This window comes from Cuculus canorus, chromosome 7 (assembly GCF_017976375.1).
Source record: "Cuculus canorus isolate bCucCan1 chromosome 7, bCucCan1.pri, whole genome shotgun sequence".
In the NCBI taxonomy this organism is placed as follows: domain Eukaryota; kingdom Metazoa; phylum Chordata; class Aves; order Cuculiformes; family Cuculidae; genus Cuculus; species Cuculus canorus.
This window is the reverse complement of record NC_071407.1, coordinates 29,915,072-29,933,077: the sequence shown is the minus strand read 5'-3', so window position 1 is coordinate 29,933,077 and position 18,006 is coordinate 29,915,072. Positions and strand designations below refer to the sequence as shown.

The 18,006-nt window shown below is 46.5% G+C and overlaps 1 protein-coding gene across 7 annotated transcripts in view; it reads left to right on the top strand.

Moving 5' to 3' along the window:
- The window catches only part of CTBP2 (C-terminal binding protein 2), a 142,834-nt gene that overhangs the window by 117,578 nt on the left and 7,250 nt on the right, over nucleotides 1-18,006 (top strand). For 5 of the 7 annotated variants that reach the window (XM_054070914.1, XM_054070918.1, XM_054070916.1 and 2 more), the window contains 3 exons: nucleotides 11,381-11,535; nucleotides 12,840-12,984; nucleotides 16,041-16,247. In XM_054070914.1, the coding sequence (XP_053926889.1) occupies nucleotides 11,381-11,535; nucleotides 12,840-12,984; nucleotides 16,041-16,247 (507 nt within the window). Of the gene's footprint in view, nucleotides 1-6,901; nucleotides 7,133-11,380; nucleotides 11,536-12,839; nucleotides 12,985-16,040; nucleotides 16,248-18,006 lie in introns of those variants that run through there. The other 2 variants (XM_054070919.1, XM_054070917.1) reach the window with 2 other exon arrangements.

Here is an 18,006-nt window from a genome sequence, read left to right as displayed (position 1 = left end):
CTTGTACAGGTAGGAAAACACACGTGCTTTTGGGACCACATGTTTCTCTTCAGATCTCCACAATCACACATTACATTATAAATAAAATTCATTTAATTTTCAGAAGATTTAATGGATATTGGAAAGAACTGGATTTAAAAACAACTCACAAAAAATATCTCATTTGGTTTAATTTGATTTGGACATTTTAAGGAAGACTTAATACTCCTGAGTTAAAAAAGACTTTTTTTTTCTGGCTTGGTGTTCACTAGTAGAAACCTCTATCTGTATACACGGAGTCAAAATTTCTACATGCAGTCTCGAAAGCGTGTTCTTTTGTGCACCTGAGAAGTCTTCGTAATTTGTGGACGTGCTCTTATTTCTTTCCGAGATACTTATGATGCCATTCTGCAATTTCATGATGCTCTCGGCATGCAGCAGTTATTAGTGAGCATCAGGTGAGGCTCTGTAGAGGTGCAAAGTCAGAATGTTTTAAACAGGGTGAGTTTAAAATACAGAATTTTCTCTGCCCTGACCACCACTTTTTTCCCTCAGTCTAAAAAAAAATGATGTGATTAAGCCATAATGTTCTAGAATTTGGGAGTTTGTTACTAATCAGTGTATTGTTATTAATCAGTGTGCTTTCTGTGTGTCAGGAGATAAGATGTTATTATTAATAACATTTCCATTGAGAGGTTTTGTACGATCACCCTGACCTTATGAAATCTTCTGCTTACAATCCAGTTTTGTGTTGAGTTTTTCCTTTCTATTTTTTTTTTTTTTTTGGAGGGCTTTTTTTTCCAAAAGCTTTCTGCATTGTGCAATACATCAATTTGAAATTCCCTCAATCCAGCTTAGTCTCTGCTGTGTTAATGCATGGTTCGAGGGCATGAAGAGCTAAAAAAGGGCTGTATTGTGCAGCATCTCTAAAATCTTTTTTGAGAGAAGTTGGATTGAGGTTTCCTGCGGGAGGTTGTGGGTTAGCTTGTTCCATCTGAGTGAGCAGCCTTGCAGGTGACTCAGGGAAGATGTCACGGTGGGAGATGCTGCTGGACCCCGCATCACCCCATTCCTCCCTGGCAGAGCATGCTGCTGTGGGAAGGTGGCTGCAAGCACGACGAGGGTTCCTTTTTTCTTTTACTGATTTAGGTGAGGAGATGGCTTTACAACAGTATTAAAAATTATAAAATATATTAGTTAAGAACATGAGTCAAAGCAGGAGGGAATTTCTTTTCAGTACTTTTCCTAGGATATTACATATAGAGAGCTCTGCCTTCTTAATGCCGTTATGACCAGTAAATCCTGACTGAGGTAGAACCAGTCTTTTCCAATAGGAAGTTAAAAAAAAAAAAGGAAAATATTTGGATTCTCTAAGATTTGGAAAGTATAACCCAAGAGGAAGGTCGGAGGCAGCTGGTTGTTCCCCCAGCGCTGCCGTTGACTGCAGGGCTGTGGTCAGACGGAGCAGTGTTGTGGGGCTGGGTGTCCAGCAAACAATCCTCCCAGATGAGCTGCTTTGCTTCCTTACCCTTGATGGCTGGGAAGACCTAAAAGGCAAAGAGCCTCCTTCTATAAACGGTTCCTCCAAAGGATAATATCAGTTCTCATGTACATCTTTGCAGCGTTGTGCAGTGTGATCATCTCCTTTATCTCCCGTGACAGTGTGCCTTCTCACCTGGCAATAATTGATAATGCACTTCAAGGGGATATCAACCTGAGCCAAGAAAGCATTTCTGTTAAGGACGGCAGATGCTGAAATACATGCGAAGGGGAAGTATGTGCTTGAGGGTTGTCCTCCACCATGGTGGGCTTCCTGGTGGCCTCAATGACTTCCTTGAGTGAGAGTAGAAGAGCCAGGAGCTGAGGATACCTGACTTCCTCAGGGCTGCAGAAGTAGTAGTGGAGTGCAGATTTTGTTTGCTAACCCTTGGGGAGCAGGTGGGGCTTGGTGGCTGCTGCTGAGCCCGTGGTTTTGTTTGATATGTTTTTATGGCTCTGGGCTGCTTTAAATGTCAACAGGAATTCAGCACGTGCCCTTCTTTTTTTAGTGTAACCATGACAAAATCCAACAATATACTTGTAAAGCATTAGTTATAAAAGTAAAGCAACTTTAATAGCAAGTAGATTGTAGTTAAATGCTTCTGAATGTTAGTATTTAGGGTTTTTTCTCACTTAGTTATGATCCCATGCTGCAAGGAAGTAAGGGTGTTTATCTTAGGGAAATGAATGGGATTTGCAGGCATTCAGCACCTCCCAGGACCTTCCAGGCTTATTTGCTCACTCGTATATTTCCATTTTGCCATCCTTTCTGCACTATGCAGAATTGGTCTCAAATTCCTCAAAGAGCCATGAGAGAGCAGAAGGGCTCAAGGTATAAACCCCACAGGATGAGGAAAGAAGTGGGAAAAATGTGAATCAAGAAATTAGGATAAAAAGAAAAGCAGGAGCCTAAAGGCTGTGAACACGGTGCAGAAAAGCTGGAAACCTGGTGGTGGTTGGGCTTCCTCTCTATGCCAAGGTTTCCTTCATTTGATCTTTGCTGTGGAAGAGAGGTGGGGATCTGAGAGGGACGTGGCTGGGAGCAACAATAGGAAGGGAGAAAGTTATCAAAGGTCCAGTACCCTGTGCAGAAATGTTTCACGTTCGTAGGTCAAAGAGGGTCTGTTTTCAGTCTCCAGAAGGGATGACCTTGCAACAGGGTCACTCAACAGACGGTTCCAGCTGGGCTTGTATGCTTGGCAAGTGCCCAGGAGCTATTTTAATAGGTCTTACAAGGGACGATGCCTTGGCAAGACTTGTGGGTTTTGGAGTGAGCTCACCGTCTTTTTTCCTTCAGTAACTAGCGAGCATCACTCAAGCTGTGTAAAAGCCACTGGGAGTACACACAGGGGGTCTCATAGGGCTCAGGGACAACCCTCGTGCTTCTCTTTCAGCTTGTGCATGTCACTGCAAACAGCGTCACTAACTGCCCATGGCTTGAAAGTTTTGTGCTTTTTATCACCTTGAATGAAAACACTGGAAATGGCCAGATAGATTTAAAGGATTGAAACCATCTCTCACCCCAGGCCAGGGCTTCAGGTGCTCCCTGGGTGGTCACAGCTCCCTCCATGGCCCACAGCCCATCTGCAGCATTTGCAGGAGGACCAAGGCAGCTGCCAGCCCTTTTGGGCACTTTGCACTTGGCCAAAGATTGCTTTGGGGAGGGTCTTAAAGTCAAGCTGGACTCTACTGAAGGCTCCTGCATTGTCCTCATGGAAGGAGGATTGGGTAAAGCCTGGACTGGATCCTTGGTGGGTTGTGCTCTCTTCTTGCTGAAAATAAATGGCTTGAAATGACAAGAACTACAGGTGGATGTGGGGAGGAGAATTTATCTTCCCAAAGGCTGACCAGGCTCCCAGCCCAGCAAAGCGATGTTGTTTCTCCAGCTTGCTCATCTGTTCAGTAGAAGCATCACTGTGCAGGGAATACTGTGAGCCAACATTGAACAGCCACCACTGTCCTCCTCCAGCACAGAAACTCCTCCAACACTGCCTCGACCCTCCTCTGGGATCTACAGAAAACTTCCAGCAGATCTCAGAAATGCCTGCAGCAAAGCAGAGCAGCGTATAGAAAGCCCTATGTATATCTTGCTTAAAAGATTAATAGCAGTTTCTGTCCAGCGTAATGGGAAGAAATGTCAGTGGTTAACACCAGCATAATTTCATTCCTATAAGTATCTCACAACGTGGTGTTTTCTTTGTTTTCCATTCAGAATCAATCATTATCCATGTGCAAATGCAAGTTTAAAAGGTGCTGGAGGCACATGGACAGCTAGCGTGATTGAACCCTTCTTGCTTCTCAGCAGCTGAATCCAAGTGCTTGCTTTGATGGATCACCTCTTTTTTTTTTTTTTTCATTGGAGGAAAATTTCCAGTCTAGACCACAGGGCTGTCAGTTGTCTGTATGATAAAACCAAGTTTGCACCCTGCAACTCTGGTACGTTGTTGGCAGCCCCACTGCTGGTCTTGTGGAGTCTCAGACAGGGGCGTTTCGGGCTGTCCCTGTGCCAGGGCTGTCACTGCTGGTCAGCAGCCTCATCTTTAGCCTCAACTTTTACATCTCATCTTCCAAAACATCTTTACAGCCTCAAAATCCCTCGGGGTGATTTGAAGTCCGGGCAGCCGCCTGCCCAGATGGCTAATATCAGCAACTCTCCCCTGCGCCCTTATGTAAAGCATCGGTATGTTTCTCCTTGGTTCTATTTATTTTATCTTTTAAAAACAAAAAAAATGCAAGCTGTCCATTTCCTGGAGCAGCTCATTTATGTTCTGCTGCCGTAGTTTGTTTCCATTTGGATAGAAGGAAAACCAAAATGTATGAAGAGGATAGGGAGGGATCCGAAGAACTGGCATGGGATGTCACCCCTCCTGCATGATGCCATATGGCTGGAATGTGTGTCTCAGAGGTGAACGTCACACATATGAAACGCAAAGAATCTATCCTGCAGCTGAAGTGGCAGTCCTGGAGAGAAAGTATTTTCTGAGGTTTCTGCGTAATATCAAGAAAGCCATCCGCTAAGCACTACAAATTCAGCACTGGGCTTAGTAATGGAGCACATTCAAGGGGAATTTATTGGATTTTTTGCTACATTTTCCCCTTAGTGTTTTCAGTAGGAGTTGCGAAGCTCAGACTCTGCCCGGTGCGGTGGTTTGAGAGTCTGTGTGGTGCCTGACTCATAACCTCAGCACAAAGCCTAACAGAGTTTTTCCCTCTCTTCTTCCCATCCCTCTCAAAAAAATAATTGAGTACAAGAAACTGAGTTCCTCTAAGCAAGCATTTCTTCCTCCCAGGTGCTTCTTTTAGCTTTCTTGGTAACATCCCTCACTGTCCCATATGGCCTCTCCCATCTGCTCTGCTGTCTCTTGCATGTGCCCTGGCAGCTCCCACTGCTTCCTTAGACTCACTATCCCTCCCATCCATCCATCCACCCATCTATCCATCCCCTCCTCTGCACTCCTGTTTCTCTTGAGTCCTTGGCCATCCCTCAGGCATTCCTCTTCTCTCATCGTCTTGTGTGGCCTTCAGGAGTTTCACCCTAAGACCTTATTTAGCTCCCCTTGAAGTCGCTTCTGTTAACCCATGTGTGAGCTGGGGTGGAAGGTCACAGGCTGGTGTTTGTAGAAACGTAATTGCCCACCTTACATCCCAGGAATAACCAAAACACTGACAATTTAGTACGGCAGGTCTACAGCAGGGGCTTCGTAATTGTTTTTTGTTGTATTACACCAGTTTATATACTTGCAGGTGTATCTTGATTGCTCCTGGATCAAATTTAGTTCAGTTCAGAGATTATTTCATAGAAGAAGAGTGCTCCAGGGTTTTGCAAAGCTTGTGTTTGGCTTTCGTGCCCCGAGACTGCATCCCTATGGCATTGACAGTGGCTCACATGTATCTTGATGCTTTAAGGGCGATACACAAAAGGAGGTGAAGAGGTGTATCTGTTTCTAGTGTGTGTCTACAGGAATTCAAATAAGAATAAGAAAATACCATGTATGTATATGCTCACCGTATTCTTACTGAGCATTTCTTTGTGGTTCTTCTGTAGTTCAGCTGGGGACTGCAAGCATGGTGTTCATATCAGCTAATAAGGGTGTCGTTTTATAAGGGAATTTCCTACGAATTTTAAAAGATACATTCTTAAAGGAAGCCCTGTAAAGTTATCTGAAAAGGGACCTGGCAAAAAGCCAGCTCGTATGTGCTGACCGGAGCAAATGTACTGGAGAGGTCAGGAGTTTGCACAGGCAAACTTCTTCCCGATGGCAGGCAGGAGTTTTTGACTTTCTATCGGGGACCCTGTCCCTCATGGGGGAGAATGGACCTTTTTGCCTCTTTGCCCATCTTTCTGGAGCTCGTGAGTTTCTCTGAAGTGTGATTTCCCTTTCCAGAGGGAACTGCCATGATCTTCTGGGTTTTCTCGCTGGGCTGGAAGTCGCCTCCACTTTGCCATCATCCCCCTTCCCGATGGCACTAAGTAAGTGAGATGCAGCACTAATAGAATTAAACTGGGAGTGAGACGCAGAGTTTATTTCTTGGATGGGAGTTGTCTCCAAGTGTTTTTGCCACTGGCCATGACAATGGCAACTGGAAAGGGAGAAAAACAACTGCTCCAAGCTGTGAGCCACTGCGTGTTCTGGAGACCAGGCATTGCACAATCATGACCTGCCCTCCTTTGCCATGTCCCGCAGCGGCACTTCCTGTGCTCGACAGGAGTCTGGGATTGGGATAATGATGTTATGGGGCTGATTTTTCCTGTCTGGGACAAACTGGGCAGAACCTGGAAATGGACATCTCCAAGAAGACATGAATCCTTCCAGCAAGCGAGTGTCGTTTCTGATGTTAAAAAGCACTTGATTTCCACATCATGAAAGAATTCAGCCCTTGATTTCTGGGTGCTAGATGAGATCAGCACAGCCTTGCTTTCCCCCAGTGCTTTGTGTTTGGTTTTGTGGTGCCGCCAGTGCTGCTAAAGGCTATCAGCCTGTTTCTGGAGTCTCGTTCAATATACTCCACATGGAAAGGCATGTTTCTTTTTTTAAGTTTGAAAAAAAAACACACACAAAAAAACCCCAAACAAACATAAAACACAGCGTGGCACAGATTAAATCCATTTGAGACAGCTCGAAAAAAACGCTGTATGTGCAAGTCAATAGGAGGAGGGGAGTGGAAGGGGGGAAAAGCAACTGTGACATATACAAACCCTTTAGTGTGCATAGCATAAGATTTTTTGGCTGGCACTCACATGATTTTATTCAAGGGCTGGGAAAGAACTACGATTAGTTAAAAGCTTCGGCAAAGTCTGGAGGGAGTGCTCTGAAGAGTTGGGAGCCGCACAGAGGTGACTGTAACTCCTCTTGCAATTTCAGACTATTCTTCCGTGGCTCAGGACAAAAGCCTTTTCTTTTCCCTCCGTGTTCAAAGAGACATTTGTCTTGAGATGTTGCAGCTGTGGGCCGCAGGATTGCTTGTTTGAAGATACCCCCTCGTAGACGAAAGGAGAGGCAACGCACTGAAAAGTGGTAGTATTTTATCGTGTGTGGGTTCCCCCCCCTTCTCCTCCCTCCCTGCCATGTGTGGTTTTTAATAAGAAGAAGAATGTGGAGGCAACATTTTCCAGGCAAGGGGAAATTTCCTGTTTCTTTTCTGTTTGTTTAATAAAGTGTGTAGTTGACTGTAAAACTGTAGCTACTTTGTTGTGAACGGGTAATGCAGGCGAGTGTCAGGATCGCTTCTTGATGCACTTTTATATACTGCAAGTGAACGTGTTTAAAGACTTTTTTTTTTTATTTAATGCTGCGTGGTGTAGGCAACTGAGATTAATAAGAATTAGGCAAATGGCTTCTGCTTTTGTTTCTGTGAGATAGTACCAGCCGTCTTGCGGTCACACAAAGGCTGCCATTTAGCAGGGAGCACTCCCTAATTCTCTTGGCAGGGGTGCCATTGGGATCGGATACAAGTGGGTGGCAAAGGGGAGGAGCGGCAGAAGAGGACAAGCAGGCTTTGTGTATTAAAAATGAAACAAAAGCACTTTATACGCGGGGCTGCGTGCAACAAGCAGCGCTGCCTGTAAGCCGGGGTGGAGTTGTGAGTTCTCAGTGTGACTGCAAAACCTTTCTTTTATTTGTTTTCCATAAATCTCTCCCTCTTCCTTACCAAGCTCTCCCTACAATGCTGGCGAGGGTTTGGGTGCAGCTGAAAATGCCTAAAAAATACATATCAAACAATACTTGCCACAACTTTGCAAGAACGGATGGGGCTTTATTGGCAAAATCGGCTTCAGATGGTGTGGGAGTCACCGAATTTGCTCTTGGGAGGGAGATCTGATCCCACCCCAGCCCCAAGGAGCGCTGGTACGCTGCCTCCTGCCCACGGCACCCTGTTCTGCTCTTGCCCGGGCGGGGAGGCAGTGATGGGCTCGGTTTACACAGCATCGTGCCCCTTGGCGGAGTGAGTCTAGATGTTTTGCAACGTGTGGCAGAGCGAAAGGGTTAATGGCTGCAATGTTTTACCAGAATTTGGGGGGGGGGAACGTCTGGTTGTTTAATTGCTTTCTGATCTATAGCATACCTCGTTCTTAATGAAGCAGTTGCACACAGAAGCAAACGTGCTGTATGAGCTTGGGGAAAAAGAAGAGCATTCCGAGTTTAACTTGGTTTTGTCAGTCCAAATGTTTTGGTTTGAATGCATTTGTGCAGGAGGTAGGAACCAGGATGGTGAAGAGTAGATGCAGGGTGGTGGAGAGGCTACAAGAGAGACAGGCGAGGAAAATACACTATGGTTTAAGTTGCAAACCTGCCAATGGTTTTTATTACGATGTGATTTCCATACATTACGTGCTTCATCTCGTATTGATTTGCTTCAAAACTTTCCTTGTCAGGCTGAGGTAAATTCCCTCATTGAAGTAGGAGAAATTAGAGACATTCCTCCAAATACCTCCCAGTTTCCAGCCAGCATTCACCCTCGGTGACCGCACTTTTGTGTGCGGGTGAGGGTGTCATGCCTAAGAAGCCTGTGTCATCATGCACAATTACATCCCTAATCCCAAGCAAAGACACAGATGCTGTTTCAAAAAAAAAAAAAAAAAAAAGCTGTGTTTTGTTTGACTTTCAAAGAAGCTTATGTAATGGTAGCATAATAAAACCGTTATTCTGGGGCCCGGATTAGATGTCAAAGTTTCAGATAACCCGTGGTTTCATCTTCCATGTGCCGTGCCCACAGAAAGCCACCTCCAGGCCCTGTGTGCCTGCTGCCCTGCCTGAGGATGGTCCTGGTGCGCCCAGGCAGGTGTGTGGCTGCCCAGCACGGGGATGGCGCCCGGTGACCACCACGGTTGGGACCACCGTGTTCACCTTGCCCCTGTATCATATTCCTTTTTATTTACAGTTGTGATGCGAGGCTGATAGGTGATGCTCTAAGCTGTGGGGATCATACATGTTAGTAAGCGTTTAAATCGGTGTTATAATTCACTCTCTTGTTAACCTGATAAAATAATCTATCTGTGGTGTAGTGCTTCACTTAAGGATTGTGTAAGCACTCTGAGATTTGCACATGTTTTTATTCTTGTTTATCTGCTTATGGCAAGCTTCTTTTGGTTATCCAAATCGTCTCGGCACTCTACGCTGCCTACTGACACAGTTGCATTTCCATCCGGATGAAATGCATGCAAACATATATGTTACTTCCAGTACTTGCTAATGGAGGTCTCGGTAGGAAAGATGGAGAGAAGGACCTATCCCAGAAAAGTTCACATGTAATGCTGAAAATCTTCAGTTGTGTCTAGTGGGTTGGTTGGTTCTTCATTTCTGAAAGCAGATTCAATAAAGCAGGAATGGAGAGCCATTAAATCTCCTCCGTTAAACCTGCCTGTTTCTCTGGGGTTATTCTTTCCCATGTAAAATGAATGTAACTATGTGCTAGCCTGTGTTTAGTACGCAGCAGTGTGGATCCCTCCCTGGGGCGATGCTCTTGGGGGTGATGCAGTCTGGGAGTCATCGCTATGGCCTGTAGCACCCACGGCTATCACATACACATCAGCTGGTGGAGATCTTGCTAATGCTTTACACAGTAGGAGTCAGGGGAAAAAAGGCAGATTTAATTTTCCCTTAAAAATAGTAAAATCAGTGCATTGCTCTTCTCGTTAGTTTCCTTCCCTCATTATCGTTCTTCTGATTGGCTGTGATTCCTGGTGTTGACTGCAGTCCAGAGTGTCTTGAGTTTACTCTGACTTACTCAAAAATAGTGCTACAGACAGTAGCATTTGTTCTGTAATGCTCCACTTCAGATGTTTGGCTTTGCAAAATACCCAAAACCAACCCCGCAGGAGTTCCCTCAGCCAAACAGTGTGCTTTTCCAGCTCATCAGTATCAGTGGTGTTACTGGGTGTAAGTGGTGATTCCCGTGATGTAGCATGGCAGGGGAAAATGCTGTTATCCAGCAGAGTGAAGGCATTTACTGTGTCTGTTAGCCCCTCAGTGAAAGGATCACACAACCACTGTGCTTAAAGGTGATAAAGATGTTGGCTGGTAGCCCTAAAAGGTTCTGTGGCGATTTTGGTAAGGAGAGGGGCTTCTCTGAGGCTGCTTGTGAGGGAGTTGTGCTTCCAGGTTTAGCCATCTGATGGTGCGGCAGTGGAAATAAAACACCACTTTGTGCCCAGAGCACCTGCTGTGCCACCTATGCTTTTCCCAGAAACTGCGTGGGTAACCAAAAATGATAGCTGAGATCTTTTGTAAGATTTCTTAATGTAAGAAATGCCTTTAATGAGTGATAAATGGAGACATAGAAATTTCTAAGTGATTTGTCCAAAATGGAGCTGGTTAATCTGCAGAAGAGCAATAAATAGTATATAAAAATCAGACTTCTGCAGCCCTTGGTGGTGACCATTCCTTTCCTTATCTCAGCCTGGAGTACATGCTGTTATGAAACAAGAAAAAAGCAGCACGACTCAACAGACCCCTGAATACCATATTTTCAAGGGAGCAGCCCATGGTGAGGTGTGTGTAGGTGTGAGAGGATGAGTGTCCTGCACTGATGGAGCAGGATCTACATCCATTTCATCCTGTCCTGCAGGTCCTGCACACTGACTACAGCCACATAACCCAGAGTATCCTGCAGGATGGTTGGGATAGAGTAGTTTTGGTTACAAAGTAAGCTGAGCTTCACCAGCCCACCTTTGAAGCTCTTCTGTAGCTGAGAGTATAGGCCTATATGCCAGAGGTCTTCAGTGTCCTGCTCTTTCTGTGATTTTCCAGTAATCCTTTTTATTTTAGTGGATGTCTGTTTGGACTTGTCTTTCTGAGGCCATTAAAATGGTAAAGTCATTCCTTAAAAAACAGACCGTGCCAGCATACAGCTGTGGAATGAAATCCCATCCCTCCTGCCGGCAGGGAAAAAATTACTGCTGGCTTGCGTTCCACTCCTAAGATGCTAAAACAGTTGAAGAGAATGGCAGCGCCGGCAGTGGGGTTGAAACATGGCCTGTGTCGGTGAGGATCGGCACAGCAGAGATACACCTCCATGAAGTCACAAGTAGATGAAATGGGGTTGTCCATCCCTGTCCTGGGAGCAAGCCTGGCTGCATTTTCTCTCCAGCCAGTTTGGTTCTTCCTTTCTGAAAGCAGATTCAATAAAGCAGGAATGGAGAGCCATTAAACTTCCTCCATTAAACCTGCAGCAAAACTGCAGTCATACTTCCAGAGGGTAAACTGGACCTCAAGCTAAACTTCATATTGCATTGCCATTATCCCCCAACATTTGTTGTACAAGCTGCCCCTCATCTGACACAGGAACCATGCACAGGTACCGCTGCTGCCGGGAGGACCTTCCCGCTGCACTGGTGTAAAATCCACGTTCCTTCTGCTTGCAGGTATTCGCCCTCAAATCATGAACGGCCCCATGCACCCCCGGCCCCTGGTGGCACTGCTGGACGGGAGAGACTGTACAGTGGAGATGCCCATTTTGAAGGACTTGGCGACGGTTGCATTCTGTGACGCACAATCAACTCAGGAGATTCATGAGAAGGTAACGTGAGCTGCGCGGGTGCGGCGGGCCGGCCTGGGGAACCGTGTGCTCTGGCCATCCTCTTCCAGTTTTTCTTGTATAAAGCTGCACTTCGAGTGGATCAGTAGATAACATCAACAGACGTCGCTGCAGATTAAGACTCATCGAGGCTGTCTTAAAAGCCAGATGTTATTTTGGAAAAATAAAGGTCACCTTATCTCTTTGCATCAGGTTTTTTACATCAATATTATTAACGTTTCTCTTTTTTTTTTTGGAAGTCTGCTTGGTCAGTGCAGCAGGCACGACACTCCATGGGGTGCAGCACAGTTGCTCTGGCTTTGCTAACACCATCCCGTGATGCAGCTGATGAGTCTTCTCAGGTGCTGGCTGCATCTCAGCAGCTCATTTCTCCCCAGCAGTGAGGTTTGGGCATCGCGCAGGCAGATATTTGCACTGTGGATGGGTGTGTCTGTTTGGAAGCTCAACTACTTGTAAATACTTCTTTTAAAATGATTCTCTGTGCATATTTGGATAATTCAGGTGAGGCTTGAAGTGATCAAAAATCGCTTCCAGGATATGGGAAAGAAAACTACAGATAGCATCAGTGCTGAGCTTTGCAGTGGAATTTTTTTGTGAGACATTGATAGATGAGCCAGTCTTGGAGAATTTGGATAGGTCTTGGGTTTTCAGAGCACTAATGGAGGTTTGAATCTCCTTTGATAGTACAGCCTTATGTGACCGTAAGGTGTCCCTGCCCATGGAGGGTTGGTGGAGCTGGATGATCTTTAAGGTCCCTTCCAACCTAAATCATTTGGTGATTCTTTGTCAATACAGCCTCACACAGATCTTTTCAGGTACTCTTGAAAACATACAGGAAAGCTTAATGTGAACAGTGTGACAGGTATTTGTGCTTCCAACATACAAAAGAAGGTTGAGGAGTTAGAAGTAACACGCAGTTGTGTTCAAAAACAGCAGATGCTGCTGTAAAACCTAATTCCTTTTTGAAAGCAGAATTAGTGATGGTTGGAAGCAGAAGGATTAGCAGATACTCACTGGAAAAGGGTCCAGGTGAGCATCTGGCTCAGTTTTGCCTTTTCTCCCCAGCTGTAACATCATAGTTTTCAGATATCCATCCAATCTGTTTGCATAGGGAACAGTCTAGGTATTGGTGACACCTGGAAGTGTTGGCTTGCACCGTGCCTGGGGGTCAGACTGTAGGTCAGCAGTAAAAATGAACAATTTACTGTGTAATATTCCGGATTGAGGAGCTGCAAGTGTCCCTTCCAGGTGTCCTGATGGACACTGACATCTCTGTTCTGTTCCAGGTATTAAATGAAGCTGTTGGGGCAATGATGTACCACACCATCACACTGACTCGAGAAGACCTAGAGAAGTTCAAGGCCCTACGGGTCATTGTTCGAATAGGCAGTGGCTATGACAACATCGACATCAAAGCTGCGGGAGAGCTTGGTGAGTCTCAGCTCTGCGCTCTAATTCCATCCTGTGTCCTTTTAGGTCTTTGCAATCAGCGTAAGTGCCTGCTGCTTCCCATGGGAGCGTGCTGGCAAAGTGGAGTTGCAGCCAAAGGGGGTTGGATCAGCCCTTAAAAGTACAGGTGCAGTTTACGTTTTTTCATGTAGAGAATATTATGACAAGTAAACAAGACCATGAAGTAAACAAAATGATGCAGTTTTAGAAGGCAGCTTTTAGGCTTATACCGTGTTGAAACTATCTCATCCGCATGTCTCGTTCCTGCGCTGTCCCTAGTTTCAGGTGTCCCCTTATACTGACGGATATTTGTATGACTGTTCTGTTTCTGGCACAGGAGAGTTGATCTAGCTTTAGAAAAATTGGAGGAAGGGTGTTTTGTTATATTTTGTTAAGCAAGATTAGTCTCTTGATCTGATCTCGTTCTCAGAGTCATGCCCACACTGCTGGGAAAGCGACATGTCAGATGGTGGAACACAAATAGTGCTTTGGGTTGTTGCTGCTTCCTTTGCTATCTCATGAAAAAGAGATTTACTGTGGGGGTGTGTTACGTGGATTGCCAAAATACGAAGGGTCACACTGTCAGAAAGGAGCCCCTGCTTCCAGCTGTGTGATTTTTCTGCATTCTTGGGTTTGGGCATGCGTGCAGGCTGTGTTGTATGGGTGTCAAACAGTGCTGGGGCCACCCCATTTCCATACTGGTTTGGATGATCACAGAGACCTTTGGCAATATGCACACCTCCACCTGGGAAAGCTTAATTTTATCCATGATTTTAGCAGCTGAGTTACAACTGGTTTTGATCCCAAGATTCAGTCTGTCAAGCAGTCCTACAGTAGTGTTTAGGATATCTTGTATTAAAGGTTATCTCTGGGGAAGTGAAGAATAACAGCCATTTCACGTGAGCCATTTTACAAGGATAATTGTGATAAGAGAGTTTCAAATAGTCATTCCTAAAAAAGCAATTCTCAATGTAGTGAGATATTTCTTTTCCAGAGGAGTGTCTTCTCAACGTAATGGTTTCTTCATGTTTTTAACTCTTATTGTTATTATCCATTATAAAAATGTTCTGAGGCTTTGGACATCAAGAAAAGAAAAATATAACGAATAAAGTAATAGGATACTGCAGTATAATCCTTCTTTTTATACTTGGTAAATTGAGTGGCCAAATGATGTGGTGTCGAGTAGAAAACATAATGACTACCCACAAATGTAGCGTAAAGTTTAATTGGTATTGCTTTCCATAAGGTAGTTTTTAAACTGTGCAGTCAATAAATGACCAGTGTCTAAACACAGTGCCGGGCGCTATCAGCTGCCTGTGCCTTGCTGGCCAAGCTGGCTGGGCTGGCGGGACTAGTTTTGAGTCGTTAGAAGACACCCCCAGAAGATGATGCTGGTGTTGAACCATCCACTGTGGGTGCCGGTGGCCCCTGCTTCTGGGAGCGTGACGCTAAGTAACAGCGTAAGAACTTGTGGTAGAGGTAGCCTGGTGTCATCCAGCTCTCTAAGCAAACGGTGTATCAGACAAGGGACAAGTGTTGGCAGGGCTGGTGATGAGGACCCTCGGTAGAGCCGCAGGCTGACGGGGAGTGCTGCTGGGGCCACACATGGACCTCCAGCCGCCTTATCTCTTCCCCCATCGGCAACCGGAGCCTCTGCCTACAGATGGGCAGGAGCAGTTGCCGGATACTTAAGTGCATGTTCTTCTTGGGAAATCCTCCCTCGTGCTTTGCTAGGGGCATGGGCAGGTGGTCAGGGTGGTTTGTGGGCTGCACCTGAGTCCCCAAGGTAAATCAGAAGTTCTCTTTGTGGAAGAGATGGGGAATGTAAACTGAGAGAGCATCAGCTTTAGGAGCTCACGAGGACCAGAGCATCGTGTCCCTGTCACCTGAAAGGGAGAGGAGGTAGACAGTGTTTTCAGGGCTTGATTGATGGTGGTTTTTTCACCCTGTAGGGTCAGTTGGTTTTCTCCCAGCTTCTATAATCTTCCAAACAGCTGTCAGGCTGACAATAGTTATAAAAACAGAAAACCATGTTCGTGGGAGCAGGGAGGTTGGCAGGGTTGTGGGAGACAGATTTTCAATTTTGTATTGAACCAGTGCCCCTTACCGTGGAAGGGGATTTTCTGAATATCTTATTCTCTTTTTATCTCCTACTTTTTCATGGTTTCTTCTCAAAGGCTCCTGCCCAGAAAAGCATTTAAATACACATCCATCTTTAAATGTGTGTTTAAATCACATTAAATCCAGTGGGATATGAGCATGTGCAGAATAGGTGCGAAATGAAGCACACCCTTACATGTGTTCCTGAGCCAGGACCCAGACAGGGCAATGATCGGGGAGGCATTTTCCATGAACTTAATGCTTGCAGCACCAAGCAGGGACGTGGCAGTTTAAAATTAATCTTTTGTGGCAAAGGAACAAAAGTTCAGTTCTTGAAACCTGTGCTGGGGCAGACAGGGGGGTGCGGCGGTGGTGTTGGGATGGGAGAGCTGCTCCAGCACAGGTCTCAACTGTTTCAGTCAACTGTTTTGGCGCTTGTTGGTGGACAGGGACGCTAGCTCTGCCACGCCAACCTGGAGCACCGTCCAGCTTGAGTGCATCAAATTATCAGTCTCTAAATAATTTAATGGTTGAATAGTCTTATTGTGGAAAGGAATGACTTCTGCCAGCATGATTTAATTGACTTTGAAGGTATACTAAACTAAACAAGAATAAGACTTTATGTAGTAAAACAAGCCTTTGCTCCTGGAGTTCTTCCTGTGTAGCTGACATACTTGAAATCTGCACTTGTGCTTAAACCTGAGAGTTGCCACAGCATTGGGGACCCATGAGCATTACTGGTCACGGTGGCTTTTGTAAAGATTTCAGGCTACTGTACCCAGCCCATGCATGTCCTTGGAGAATGTCACTCCAAATGCTTTAAAAATGATGGGCATTGTGAGGGAGAAGGGCCAGGAGCCACTCTGCTTTGCTGTGGGGTGGATGGCTGGGCTGCCCCCTCTGAGTCATGCTTGTGCTTTGTGGTGTTCCCTCTGCAGGGATCGCCGTCTGCAACATCCCCTCGGCTGCAGTGGAGGAGACGGCCGACTCCACCATCTGCCACGTCCTCAACCTCTACCGGCGAAACACATGGCTCTACCAGGCGCTGCGGGAAGGCACGCGGGTGCAGAGCGTGGAGCAGATCCGGGAGGTGGCCTCCGGCGCTGCCCGCATCAGGGGGGAGACGCTTGGCCTCATCGGCTTCGGTAGGTTGGTGAAGGGCAGACAGCCTGTGAGTGGTGGGTGTCATGCTGCCGTCCGCACATTCAGCCTTTAAGGAAGGCTCAACACCACTGCACTGTCCTAGGAAGGACCTAAAATGAGCATTTTCAAAACCAGAACCACCACAGTAGATTGGTGTGAAGGAGGGAGAACATCTTATACTGAATTTTCAGGGAAGGAGTTGTATTTTGTGAGTCTTGTCTGAGTCCTTGGAGGAGCACCGGTGAAACCTGTCAGTTTCTCAAGAGGACCACATCTGGTAGTGCTGTCATCCTCTCCTGAAAAACTCCATGGCTGAGCCACAGCTACGGCAGCCTTGGCTCTTTCGGAGCCTTTCTGCCCTGCATGGAGGCACAACTCTATACAACAAAGTTTGTGTTTAGTTCACTGGTAGCTATAGAGTTTCAGCATCAGAGGTAGCATCAGCATCTCTGCTAACAGCCCTCTCGGCCATCCCAAAAGGAGCTTCTGAAAGGAGCCAAGTCCAGCCATCGCAAGACCGTTCAGGAGGTGCGTTCAGGCAGCGGAAGCTCACCCAGCGCTTGTTGGTCAGTCACACAGAGTGGCAGAGATCTGGTGAGGTGCTGGTGTAGGGAAGGGCTGTGGCTGCTGGAGTGTGGCTGCCAGCAAGGGAGCACTGGCTGGGAGCTGGACCACGAGTGCCATAGCAGTATTTCGGCTCACTTTCTGTATTTTCCCCTCTTGCTTTGTGCTGTTGTCCTGCAAAGCCCTGGGCTAATTACTGCAAACAGCTAGCTTATGAGTGTGTTGAAATGGGGAAACTGAGGCAAGGCAGGTGAGTGAGGTTACAGCAGGAAATCTTCGCTAGCCCAAGCCCATACAGCAGGGCCAGGGTGAGGGCAGCAGCGCATGCCTGGCTGTATGCCTGCAGCTGGATGTCCGTGCAGGCACCCGGCTGATGTCCCCCAATCAACTGTGCATCTCAGGTGCACCAGGACGGCGTCAGGTGTGTGTATGCATGTGGGGGACATCACTCTGCACCTCTAAGCAGGCACGTGCTGGGCTAATGCTGTGCCACTAGCTGAAAAAATTAACAGACAAATAAGTAATTGAGGGTTGGCACAAGAGGAACATGAAGCCTGAATAGCGGCGAAAGGCAGAAGGGTCTCCAGCAACGCTGCAGCCATCTTTCCCCAGCACTGCAGCCGCAGTAGCCCTTTGCTTCCCAGCCACAGTAGTTGTCTTCATCATGCCCAGTTAACCAGCTGTTCAGAGGGAGGCTGAAAAGCCTACTAGAAGCAAGTTGCCTAAAAAAGGTGGCGCTTTTTCTTTTCCTTTTTTTTGCCTTTTATTGCTAGACACAGCATCACAGAGGATTGTTTCTCTGCAGTGTCCGGAGCTGCATGTTGGTGGGGCTGAGCTGCCCTATGTGCCTTCCCTCCAACACCTGCGTGTCTGTGGGTGCTGCTACGTGTTAGAATGGCCGTGAGCTGACAGGTGCTTGATGGACTCATTCCTCATTTTGTTTGGTTGGGTATTTTTAAATTCTAACACAAGCATCTCACATTTGCTAGAGCGAAGCACGGCCCTCCTTGTGCAAGGTGGCACAGGTTCTCCTCCAGCCAACATCCCTTCAGGGATTATCGAGGGGCCAAGAAGTCCCATGATACCACCACGGCGGTCCCTGGGCCAGGCTGGGGGTCAGGCCATGGTGCAGCTCAGCTGCATGGAGCCAGGGCAGTGGTAAACACTTAAATTATTCATCTTTTTCCTTTGCACACA